General features: G+C 36.3%; 1 protein-coding gene across 2 annotated transcripts in view; it reads left to right on the top strand.

Annotated features, from left to right (window-relative positions):
* Positions 1–13,255, top strand: part of TRPM3 (transient receptor potential cation channel subfamily M member 3) — a gene marked incomplete at both ends in the record, with an annotated part of 397,932 nt that overhangs the window by 257,009 nt on the left and 127,668 nt on the right. For both annotated transcript variants that reach the window (XM_080362471.1, XM_080362472.1), the window contains 2 exons: positions 8,985–9,064; positions 9,747–9,951. In XM_080362471.1, the coding sequence (XP_080218597.1) occupies positions 8,985–9,064; positions 9,747–9,951 (285 nt within the window). The remainder of the gene's footprint in view (positions 1–8,984; positions 9,065–9,746; positions 9,952–13,255) is intronic.

The raw sequence follows: 13,255 nt of genomic DNA on the forward strand, positions 1-13,255 counted from the left end.
TTGCAACTGGTTCAATTTTGTCTAAGTTAATAATGGAAATTCCACTTGACTCTATCTGCCTAATGATGTTAACATAATCAGAAATCTTAACATGTTTATTTCTTATAAATGTGACTTCAGCAGTATGGTTATCAGCAGAAAAAAGGGTAGTGCTGTTAGTTTATTCCATATTAGATAACTATCAGGTCTCAATAAGAGGGCCTCGTATAATTCAAAATCATATAGTTCCAAAATGCCAATTAAAAAACAAAAACAAAACAAACAAACACATAATTAAGGATTTCCCTTTATGACAGGGAATACCTTAGAAGCATCACAACTACACCATGCTACCGTGCTGCCAGGGTGAGAGATACTTCTCCTCAGACTTTTTTGTCCTGTGTCTATTTATTGACAGTGTTTGTGCAGGGAGACAGGGTGGCTGTTCATAGTACCAGGAGCCTGAATGTTATTCCCTTGTGCTGTGCCATGCAAAACAGAAGGGGGTAGCTGTCAACAGGACACTGCAGAGGAGACAGCATCACACTTGCCCTTGGTTTGGTGAATGAAAGTGTTTTCAAACAGTATGACCCAGAGGAGCTTCTAGATGCAAGGAGACTCTGGGAGAAGAGAAGGGTGAATGGTGAAGAAGCACCAAGAGGTGTAGGGGGGAAAAAGGGTGTTGCCCTGCCCCAAAGAAACATCTTCTGGTGTTTTGCCTTTTCAGTGTTTCGGTTGGCAGACTGAATTTTTCCCTTCTTCAGCTAAGGGAAACTTCCCTTCTCTTGCATCTGAGAAAAACATGAGTTTGGCTCAGCAGAAAAGAAGGGAGACAGAAGAGCTGATCAGCAGTGCTATTTCACCTCAGCTGGCTCTTTTCTTGTTCCATTTCTCTGGAACAGTGTCTGTAGGAAGGCTGGAAGGTGGTTAAATGAGGACCTCAACCAAGACATTCTAGCAAAGGGTGCCTGTGGGGGCTGCATTATGGGCTCAGGAGGGATTTGTAAATAACTACAGGGCAGGAAGATGAGATGATATGTTTAGACTTGGGGAATGACTGGAATCCCTGTTCCTTGAGGCCCTTTCATACAGTTATGTAAAATTTAATTTTAATTGCTTCATCAACTCAGCACCCACACAGTGGCTAGCAAAACCACCTCACTCTAATGAAAGAGCAGGCAATGTTATAGCTGTCATAGAATGAGCAATGTGTATATCAAGTAGTTCAGACCAAAATTAGATTCAGTGCAAAATTCCTACATGTGCATTTTAACCTCACAATTTTTATATTAGAGAGCAGCGAGATCTGTCTCAATATGAAGGTTATTTTCTTGCCTGAATTTGGGGAGTTAGGAATAATGTTACCATTTTTTAGAAGCCAAAAACAAGTTTGCTGGTTTAAAAGATAGGTAGGCTGCCAACACTGTATACCAGAAAAATACTTCCTTTATATTCTACTTTTCGGTTATTTATCTGCATCTGTAGACTTCTATGATATCGTATTTCATTATGATATGTTAAGCTACATTTGACATAAATTAGAGCTTTATCTTTTATTTCTGTTCTCTCAGATTTTGATTAAAACAGTTTGATTTTTGTAAGCATTCTTTATGATTAGTATTGTAAATTCTTTACTCACTGGAGTGAAATACTTGGGTTATGCTAGATACTTCTGTGAAAGCATTACCACAGTGCTCAGCAGTGGTGGTGGAGAAAAGCAAATCGATTTTTAATATGAATTATTAGGAAAGGAATAGATACCAAAACAATTAATGTCCACTTGCTACAATACCAATCTGTAGTTCGCCTTTGGTGCAGTTTGGTTCCTCTGAGAAGAAAGAAGAAAATTAACTGGAAAAGGTTTGGAGGAGGGCAGCAAGGGTGATAAAAAGTAGCAAACAAACAAAAGGCTTCTATGTGAGTAAACACTTGGAAATGGTTAATCTGAGAAGAAAAAAAGAAATTAAGAAAGTATCTTGCAAACCATGACTGGTAAAAAAAAGATGGGTGGGAACTGACTCTCACTGCCTTCCTCAGTAATAAACATCATGGGAAAGGGTGAGGAGTCACACTCAAAACAAACAGAAGGAGCTGATTCCCCCTGCACCAGGGAGAAGAATGTTAAAGATGTTGAAAGTTTGCAGAAAATCAGCAGCCAGACACCTGGACGATTACAGAACATGTAGAAATCACAACAACGCAGGAAATCCATGAGCACAAAATAGTTGCTAGCTGATAGACTATTAGGAAAAACAATTATATGCATTTGACATATTTATCATTTTCTCCAGCACTTATTTATGACACTTGTGGAGACAGGATAGTAGTCTAGATTAACCCATCATCTGATCACACAGGGCTTTCTTGCTAGAAAAGGTTTATTTACTTATTTAAACAACTTTAACCTCACAGCAGATTTTGAGAAATCATAAATATTTCTCTGAAGAAACATAATGAATGAAGTCGATAGGCTTAATTCTTCCACCCATGTGCCAGTACCCGTAAGAAGGAAATAGTGGAACTTTTTGTGAGTGTTCTTTACACTCTATCCTTCGTTTTAATAAGCTTTCCTTTAAAAATTGTCACCTGGCACTTCTGCTGATCTTAAGGAGGTCTGTAGGAGCCTGGATGTGTACACCAGTTCTTGGATCTAATCACTCTGGTGCTTTTTGAAATGTCTGTTATTCTTTCCAGTTAATTTATCAATAGCATGGATAATAACAACTGGTCATATATGATTGGTCTATATAATGTTTTGAAAATTATATAAAGTACAAATACAATTTTGTGTAGTAGCGTTAGCAGAGACATACGATTTTCACTTCTGTTACCTTGCAGTAAGAAAAATGTCAGATATAAGGCTTAAAATCATAAACTGTTGAATGAAAAGTTTCCAGTTATTTTTAAATTACTCTATTTCTGCTAAGTACACTATAATAATTACATGTGGTAAACAATGCTAACAGATAAATTCTGTTACATGCGGTAGTAATAAACGACTGCATTCTGTGCCCTCCTACTCTGTACTGAATACAGCTTGATTTTCAAGTACATTCAATATTGTCCTTGGAACAAATCTGATGATAAGGTGTTTGGGAAATCAGCTAGCAGAAGAACAAAATGTACAGAAGTACAGCTCTAGTTGATACAGGCCTGATGGCCAATCTGTAAGATGCTACTAGTAATAAACACCTGTTAGAAATTGAAACATTTTGGGATAGTCTAATGATCCATATTTTAATATGCAGAGAGGTCAATTCCTAGTGCTTCAAGGAAGACATAGAAGTTCTTATAATGCTTATAATTGGGCAACACTGAAAGAAGGAATAGAAATTTGGCTTCAGCACGTCTAGTAATAAGGTTATAATTGAAGCATTGCTATCCTTTGTACTAATCTGGCTATATATGTTTACAGATACAGGGTCTTTACTCAGAGACAGTGGGATTTGCGAAAGTGACTGTTTGATTAAGGAACACTAATCGTATCAGTTGCAATAGCACTGATGTGGTTCAGCTACCAGATGCTCCGGCAAATCCTGTCTGTAATTTGCTTCAGTAATACTCCGTTGCCTGTCCAGCTGCTCTGCCCCACTGCAAGGCAGAGAAAGGCTTTTAAAACCTTGCCCTGATGAGACCTGTCTCGTAACCTCGATACTTGTTGGAGATAAACAAAGTTGGGAATCAGGGGGTGAGAACTGCCTCCAGTTCTGGTTTCCCACTGAAAATGCAGGTTCCTAAAACTGTCACACTTGGGGCTCCTTTTAAAATATTTCTGTTCCCTACCTGTAGAACAACCTTCACAGTGCCACCAGGTGACATACATGAATGGCTACAGCCATTGTTCTGTTGCTTCTGTTGTTTCATTTCGAAGTCAGATTTGGATTTCTGTGCAGTTACCTCATTCATGTGAAGTCCTTCCTTTCCTCCCCTCTTTCTCAACCTTCTCAACCAAACCAAATTCCTTGTGTTAAAATGCAAGCACTCTTTTCTCTGCTGACTCCCCAGTCATATTCTGTACCTCACTGAGCTGTTTGCTGTCTGGCACTGCAACTTTCTCTAACTTTGCTGTTCTCCGCAGACCATCTTTGGTCTGATCGTGTGCTAAAGAGATCTCACAAGATGTGCACGTGGTCTCTGTTGCTCTGAACTCTGTGGCAGAGAAATCTGAGAGGTCGTAATGCTGCTGGAACAGAGCGTGTATATATTAATATATGCATACCATGTGTACATGCACATACTTCATATATATATAACATACAAAACACATGTATGTATTTGACACAAAAACCTCAGTGAACTGAGAGAGAAAATACATCTAATGGATTAGCCAGCATAGCAGAAGCTTCTCAACATGTGTGATGGTAAAAGAAGTTTAGAAATTGATGCATATGCTCAGCTTTGCCCATCCTGGGCCCACCAGATCTAATATACATGCAGAACAGTTTAGTGCTTGTGTATTCATCAGTATCAAGGGTAGACAGAATGTTTTCCATGCATTAGATGGAGCGTTATTGAAAAGGAAAGGAGGCTATGTATGCCTATGTAGGAGTAGAGAGGAATTCACCCAAAGTGGGCTGGTGATGGGGAGGGGAGAGTAAAACTGTTCTATATTTGGAAAACTTTTGAAGTAAGTAATTGAATACATACAATGGTTGAGTACTAAAAAAATCTGAAATGTTGTTCCTATGGAAAAGTTGTTCTTCAGTGTTGATACCAAGAAGCTACAGTAAAGAAGTAGTCCCCAAATTTGTAAACATTCAGTTTGTGGTTTAAGTTATTAACTTTTAATTAAGATGAAAACAATGCAGTTGCTTGTCTCTGAAAGACAAAGGTTTATGTTTATGACTTTATGGAAAGTTGCATTCACTACAATACAGCAACTATGATAAGAAACAGAGACAAACCCCAGCTTCTTTGGAAAAATGCCATTGTTGATTAATTGAAATATATTTCAACTGTGCATAGATTTCTCGCAGTTACCCAATAAACACACTGGTTTCATTCTTCACAGATTAACAATCTCTCTTGTGTGCTCAGGTTCTTTCCAGCTTAGTACACTGTTTCTTTTGAAGGATTTGTTTTCCTGGGTTGAATTTAAGAATTCAGAGCACCTTATCACACTTTCACAGGCTTGCTTTCTGAGGGAGAGGGGGGTGAAAGCCCGTCAAGGCTTGTGCCACTTAAATCCAAGCTCTCAGGGGATTTGTTTTTCTTTTTGGCGTCAGATCAGATGTTCAAACCAAGCAGTATTGTGGGGCCGCGGGTGAGTGTCCACCAAACCTTTAACGAGGCTAATCCCACAGCAGCACATTCCGAGCAGCTGATGGGTGCCAGGGCTCCGCTCACCCTCACATCTCTGCGCCGCGGATGGACCAAGCCCCCGGCTCGGGGGGCGGCTGCAAATGTGTTATTAGCGATGACCGGCACCAGGGAAATGCGGACATCAGAGTTTACTCCGAACAGACCTAAACGCCAAGTTTGATGCTCAGGTAATGAAGAGGGAGAAAAAATGCTGTTAGTGGGATTTCACAACTAGGTTAATAAAGAGAGAGATGTAACCTGGAGATGTAAGCTCTGAGTAAACTAAACCCAAACATAAGTATGGCACGTACTTTAGGAATTCACTGTTTCGTGAATCAATACTGAAGGAGTGTTTATGAAATAAGAGAGAGAGAGATAAGCTTCTTGGTCTACTGTTCTTGAAAACTCTTTGCAATGTTTTTTCTAGACTTTCTGCTACTTTATTAGTTCACATTAGAAACAAGAGCTTAATGCAGACTGTTTTGTTACAAATGTATTGATTTTCTCAAGTTATTCTAACTTTTTTGTGAAGGCTCAATGGCAAGTACTGTAATTTCTTATACCTCTGAACTTTATATTTCCTCGTAAATTATCTCTGTCACAGAAAGGCAATGTCATGAGGCAGTGAAACCACATGCTTTCTTTTTAGTTTGGACAAGGAATTATGAAATGAGTAAATCACGTATTTTAGCATCATGACTCTGTCGGGTAGGAAAGTATATTGTTTCAGATCTATAAGTTGGAAAGTCTTTCTTTCTGATGTGAATAAAGCACTTTTAAAATCAGCCTGTCATTTTTGCAATGTTACATTTGAAGAAGTATGATGAAAATTCAAATGCAAATGATTCCACATAGCTAGGTTTCTTTTCTACTTGCAACTACACTATGAAAAAGAGTAGGAAAACAACTTTTAAATGACAGTTTCTTGGTTTTTGAAGGCCAACTTCTACACCTAAATAAAGCGTTTTCAGTGAAGTACCTGTTACAGCACCTTTTTTATTAGATCTTGAGGCTTAGAGAAATTGGATTAGTGGCCATCTTTAGAGATGATACATTAGCTCTATGTAGTAAGTAAATACATTAAGTAAATTGTTTGCAGGAAAGTATGCAAAATTTATGAAATTTAATAAAGAATATTTTTAGGGAGTCTTAGCAACATAAGTGATAATCATATATTAGGTAAGTTCTGCAGTAGGAGCTGATTTTTTATGCCAAGAAGAAAAGCTGGCTTATAAAAGCTTTTCATGCTTCAGGGAGAAGATAAAGGATATTGTAGGCATGTATTGTATTTATTGTTGAAACAAACAAGCATGGAGACAAGATTGGCATTATTCTGTAAATGTTCCTTTCATGTCAAAATGTTACAGTATAGAGAGATATATATATATGTATATGTATGTATATATACACAACAAATGTGATTCATAAGTCTGCAGCTACTTATCAGTGTGTGTCTTCTTAAGGCAGTATAGAAAGCTTGTGTACTCCTGGAACTCAAAGAAGAGAAATTTCAAGAATGTGTGGTCCATACAGTAAAGTATGTAATTTCAAATGTTAGCATTGCAATATCTGAATAATAATTGTGAATTCCTTTCTTTCTCTACAACATTCAACAAAAAGAAAAACCCTAATTTTCCCACACATTTTAGCTCAGAAAGTTCTGCTGTAAGAGGGTCAAATTAAGTTCACTCTGGTTGCCTTGACAGTTCTAAAAACTTAGTTTGTAAAAATCCTTTCTTTGCCTGAAAAGACAACTAAATTGAGAAATCAGTCAATATACTAGTCTTCTAAGGTGATTTGACTGTATTATATCCAATGTCATGTTAATGATTATTATCATTGCCTGTTATCATAGGCTTGTAGGCAATTGGAAGTTAGAATAAATTAGAACTTCAAGGTAATATCTCCTATGTAAAGTAAAACTTTTTTAGATTTTTCTGTTTAACTGTGCTTTGCTTAAACATGAAATAAATCTTGCCCCACATTCTATAATATATTAACTTTCTGTTTTCTACAGTAAGGACAAAAATCAAATAGAGTTCTGTTTGTTGTTTTTAATAGACTTTTCTCTGTCCTGACAGTAAAATTCATGTTAGGGTGTCTGCCGTTCCTACAAAACATGAAGTCCAGCAGGCTTTTCAAATAAAAATGCAAGTAGAGCAAAGATAAAATATCATGACATAACATGAGTGACTACTAGATCAAATAAATGATTAGCTTCTCTGAAAAACGAAAAAATCCTGACTTTTTGTGTACTGAAACTGATAAGTAATGAACATAGCTAGAAATTCTTATTATAGTGCTTTATAGTTTATACTGCTTACATTCATTGACTCCCAGAAATCTCCAGTTCACAATGATTTACAAAAGTCCCAGAAATGCATGTTTAAACATGAAAAACAGATTGCAGGCTGAGTTGACGAAATAGTAATGTTAGATTGTTAGTAAGGTTACATCAGTTAGTAAAGGTAATACTTAGGTTACTATCTAACCTTAGTAAAAGGTACCATTAGTTAGTTAGGTAACGTTAGAAAGGCAGTTTTATATTTTCTCTTTTTATAGAGGCAAGATGCTTAGATTTCCTTTAAGTGATTTAAAGCCCATTTCACATTACTTAAATCACAGGTAACTTTGTCATAGTTCATAGTTTATAGTTCTGTTTATGCTGTGCTATTAAATAGGTAATGTTGTTTAAATACATTTTATAAAATTTATCTGTTTGAAGTTACTTTTTAAAAGAAAGTTTCAGCTCATCTCCTTATTAAATGAAATAATGGAATTGTATTTGGGGGAGTCTTGTAGAGAGCTTGCCAGAATGCCTGTGATATGGAGTGAGGACTGTCTAGATAATGAAAAAGATTTCAGAACTTTGAAAGTCTCTTGTTTTTGTTTTGTTGTTGTTGTTGTTGTTGTTTTGGATTTGTTTGTTTTCTTTCCTACTAATTTATCTTTCTTTTTACAAAGCTGTCTTGTGTATTTGAAAATTAAAGACTACTCTGAAAAATTACTTCTTTTCCTGCGAATATGTAGGGCATAGCTCAAGTCAGTTTTAGAGGTTACATCATCTCGTCATCTGACTCTTAATACTCTTAATATATCAAAGTTTTTTGTGTCTCATTTCAGAAACAGATCTTCCTTCTTTTCTTTTTTTTTTTCTTTTTTTTTTTTTTTTTAAATTTCGTTAAGATGTCCACATATTAATCTGTATTTTCTGGCTCCGTGTTAAACAGCACTCTCAGTACTTGTATGAGAAATTGCAGTTGAATCATGTTGTTGTAAGTTTTATGGTGAGATATTTTCTAGGTTTTGAGATTTTTTTTTTCATTAGAACGAAATTAGTTTTATCACTAAAATAGAAAAAGATTTTTTAAAGTCTTTTTAATGAATAAGCGTGTTTTTACCCTACAATGCAGAAGGATTTACAGTTTGAATTAATTATTCTCCAGTGATTCCTGCTATGAGAATAGAGTTGACATATCAAAGTCATCTGGCTAGTGAATATGAAAACAATCTTAAGAGTTTGTGTTGTGTGCTTAGCTCTGGAAGGGAACCATAGTTCTAACAGGAAATACTCTGCAAAATGTGCACCGCATATCTACAAAGTCAGTGAAATTTCTTTTATGCTTGAAGTTTCTCATCAGTTATACTATAAGTTGTGTTTAATAAGCAAATACAAATCACATCATTTCCTTTCTGGTTTTTAGGCACAGAAGTCATGGATAGAAAGAGCATTTTACAAGAGAGAATGTGTTCATATCATACCCAGCACCAAAGACCCCCATAGGTAATTGCATGCTACTTGTTTGAAAAATGGAAGTCATTTGCAAGAAAATGTCAAATTGTATGTGTGTGTATGTATGTATATGGATATACCTAGTTTGTAAAGACTTATTTGGCCAGAAGGTGATTGAATTACATCCAGAGTGATGGATTCCTATGGACACTATTTGTTTACATTTCAAAATTTATTTCATTTAAAAAAAAAAAAAAAATGTGGATCAGCATCTATATTTTCCTTCTTTGTTGTATATTCAGTGCCTTAAATATTTACCTAAATTGAACACATGGCACACAATACTGTCAAAAGAAAATAATTGCAGTGAACCAGCAATTTTAAATATGTGGTAGTCCATGCAAAAGCTGATTATTTGGCCTGCTGTCATCTGAAGACAGTAGAAAATGTTCTTTAACTTCATTTTGTACATATTTAGAACAAAGCATGATTTTATTGAAATATAGGAGAGTCCAAAGTAAACAAGATCATAGAAAAAATAGTAATATCTGTACTATGTTGCTTCCACAAGTAGAGGCTTCAGATAGCAGGAAAATGGTCAGCAGAATTGAAAAGGGGTTTTTTTTGTTTTGTTTTGTTTTTTGAGGATTTATAGTTCATTTAAGATGGTTTGTTTCCCTGTTCCATTTATACAGACACGTGACTCAGGTTTTCTGCTTGTTTAATGCCATAGGTGTTGCTGTGGGCGTCTAATAGGTCAACATATTGGACTGACTCCAAGCATCTCCATTATCCAGAATGAGAAAAATGAAAGCAGGCTTACTCGCAATGACATCCAGTCAGAGAAGTGGTCCATCAGCAAGCACACGCAGCTCAGCCCGACGGACGCTTTTGGAACCATTGAGTTCCAAGGAGGAGGTCACTCCAATAAAGCCATGGTAACCATGTTTTTTTCTTAGATAAATAATGCTACTAGCTTAAAAAAGGCATTCACAAAGAATCAACAGCATTGTTTCTTAACTTAGTTTTAAAGTATTGTTTAGTGTAAGACAGTACCATATGTTTTTATATATCATGTACCAAAGAATTGGTGAAGAGAATTAACAGTAAAAGCTGGAGTACAGCATTAGAAGGGCTACCTTTATGAAGACTGAAGACATGTTGATGTGTTGCTGTCTCTATTTTCTTCCACTGGCTTGCCATCCCTCTTTTTCTGCATAAATTTGCAATTCAACTATGGTTTACTATTGCTGGACATGTCTACCAGGTAGACAAATTTGAAATGTACCATATTTCTTTTCATATTTCTCCAGACATATATCAGAGGATATACCAGTTAAACTTATTCGTTCATCTTACAATGAAATAAGAGGCCCAGTAAGTGTCTAAAGCTAGGAACTGGGAAATCCATATTTTGTCACAGTTTCTTTGAGCAAGTCACATAAAGGTAATACCATTATATGGAGCAATACCAAAGTATGTTAATGCAAAGGCATTGCTCCACTAAGTTGGAGAGATGTTTCCAGTACGCACAGTAACCCATGCATGTATATCTTCTATGTGGCATTACATGGAAGGAAGACTCTCTCTGGCTGTCTAAACTGCATAACCTGGGAACTGGAGAATGAAAGAGGAGAGTGTATCTAGCACATAATGGCCACAACACTGCTTTGGGCAGCAATGAGGGCAGAAGCAGAACCCCTGGGCACTCTGCAGAATCACCTGCCCAGCAACTCAGTACCATTTCCTTTGCCTGAATTCTTCCCAACAGGTCTCTCAGATCTGTTGTGGTACTATATGAATTAGAGACAATTAAGAGCTCAAGTACTATGCTAGCAAGAGCCAGATATTTTCCTCAGACAGATACACAGGTGGTGAAGTGGAATGATTACTGCATGGTTCTGTTCACCCGGATAGGTGGCTTTCTTTGATAGAAACCAGGAAACACTGTTGCACCAAAAATAGATAGAAAATTGGGTCATTTCTCTGGAAGTACCACAGATACCTTATGTTCAGTTGGTAACCAATCACCTCAAAATCTGTAAGGCCACTTCTAGAGACTCTGATTTGATAAATAGCATTTGTTTAGTGTGAATAAATTGACACCTCCCTCAGCACTGAAATTAAACCAAACCATGCTGGGAGTGGGAACAAAACAGAATGCTTTTGACCAAAGCTGAGGAAGATTCAGAGACATAGTAACCACCATGCTCTTTACCTCATATGGATACACTGCATTAAGTCTGCCTCTATGACAGGGTAATCACTAGAGCTTTTTAAGTGGTGTCCTTGAAGATCACTATAAAGCAATAAACAGCCCTGCTCAGACAAAAGTAGTCTGAGTCAGCCAAGAAATGATGAAAGGTTTAAGGAAGCTGTTGATTCCAATGTCTCTAGAGAGCTTCCGGTCTTTGTTGGGATTCTGGTGTCACAGCATAGTGCTGTAAGAGAATAGGAGATGCCTCAAGGCATCTGTGTGCTCAGAGGAATATACTTGAAGTGAAACTGTGGAGATAAAACTGGAAGTCAAGATGAAGGAAAGAAAGGTCTTGTCACAGAGTACAGTGAGGATTGAAACCATGAAGAATTTAGGAAAAAAGAAGACAAGAAGAGGTTAAAAGTCTGAGAGATCTAAATAACAAATTGAAACTTAGAGATTAATACAGACAAAACATTTTTTTGCTGGAAAAGCTCTGGATTTGTTTTCATAGTACTGGAATCGGGAAGATAGTTTCATATCCCATCTATTAATAGTTGTTAAACTCTGCTTGAAACATGGGGACAAACAAATTCTTCATGAATTAAATAAGTCTACAAAAGTTCCAGAAATTCAGTTATCCCACTAGTTGGAAAAGTGCTTCAAATTAAAGAATTCACTAAACATCTCTTTAATGGGTATCCTGCTTGGTTAACCACCAATGAGAAAAACATCTTTCCTATGACCAAAACAAAAATAAGGTTTGAATAACCAGTAATAGTGCATTTTTTTTTAATGGAGATGAAATAAAGACCTTTATTATACTATGGTGTTTCCACTGAAAGCATAATGCAGGTGTCCTTACGGTAATATTTCCATTCCCAAACATTATTTCAGGGTAGACTATAGCCAATGAGCTGCCTAAGTAGTTGTTTCAGTTTTACTAATAGAAAGAATGAAACTACTATCTCTGAATTTACCAGGTACAAGATATTTCCCATAATAAATAAAACTTATGAAATCAAAAGCCTTCTGTGAAAACTAAGAGTTTGCTCAGTCAAAGCAGCCAATCTACTTTGCCAGCAGGGAAGGGGAGAAAAAGAGAATTTAGATTATCTTGAAAAATAAGGCTTGGATAGAGGAACAAGTACATAATAATCCTTAGAAACATTATTGTTCAGACAGTATATTTTCAAACCCAAAAGCAGGGAAACTGCAACATCAACAGGGGCAGGGGGAGAGAGAGAAAAGGGAGAAAACATGACAAATGGACATTTGTTCTTTTATAAAAATATGTTCGTGTCTAGGTACTGGATGTCGAATAACACTATAATATACAAGCTGATTTTTGCTGACAGTCATGATAAGTCAATATTGTGCCTACTGGCTAATAGAATAACCCTTTAGAGCAGCAAGATTTAGCCAGGTAACCAACATCAAGAAAAGCCTCAGGGGAAGAATTTGGCACAGAATTCACCACATGTTCCTTAGTTTATTTGCTGAAATGGGTGCTTAAGTTATTAAGCAAGGGAAACATAAAACTGAGCATTATCTTGGTCTATGCTAACAGTAAAACTGGTAAATATTTCTGAATCGGGCTACGAGGAATGAGATGGAATTTATTAATAGAAACCATAACCTCAGATTTATAATTGGGAAATGGCTAGTTAATTAGTGAAACAGATTAGTGTGTATAAGACTGACAAATAATTATTTCCTCCATTGAAAGTAACAGCATTAGATTTCAATAATATACAGACAAATTTGATAGTAAATTTATATATACTTTGCATGTATATTTGCAAGCTAAAAATGCAGTGATATAACTTTATATCAGCTGCCACCAGACAATTAACCGTGGCACCTTTAGCTGTGAAAATGAAAATTACGCTGAAATTTTAATAGAACACATGGATTCAGAACAAAACAGAAAAGACAGTGTAGGTTTACATATTGCCAGTTGTACTGGCTGTCCCATTATTTCCGCTTCCACAACCACATAGAAAAAAATTCTCAAACACCACAAATTTTGCTAATACCATTGA

This window comes from Nesoenas mayeri, assembly GCF_963082525.1.
Source record: "Nesoenas mayeri genome assembly, chromosome: Z".
In the NCBI taxonomy this organism is placed as follows: Eukaryota; Metazoa; Chordata; class Aves; order Columbiformes; family Columbidae; genus Nesoenas; species Nesoenas mayeri.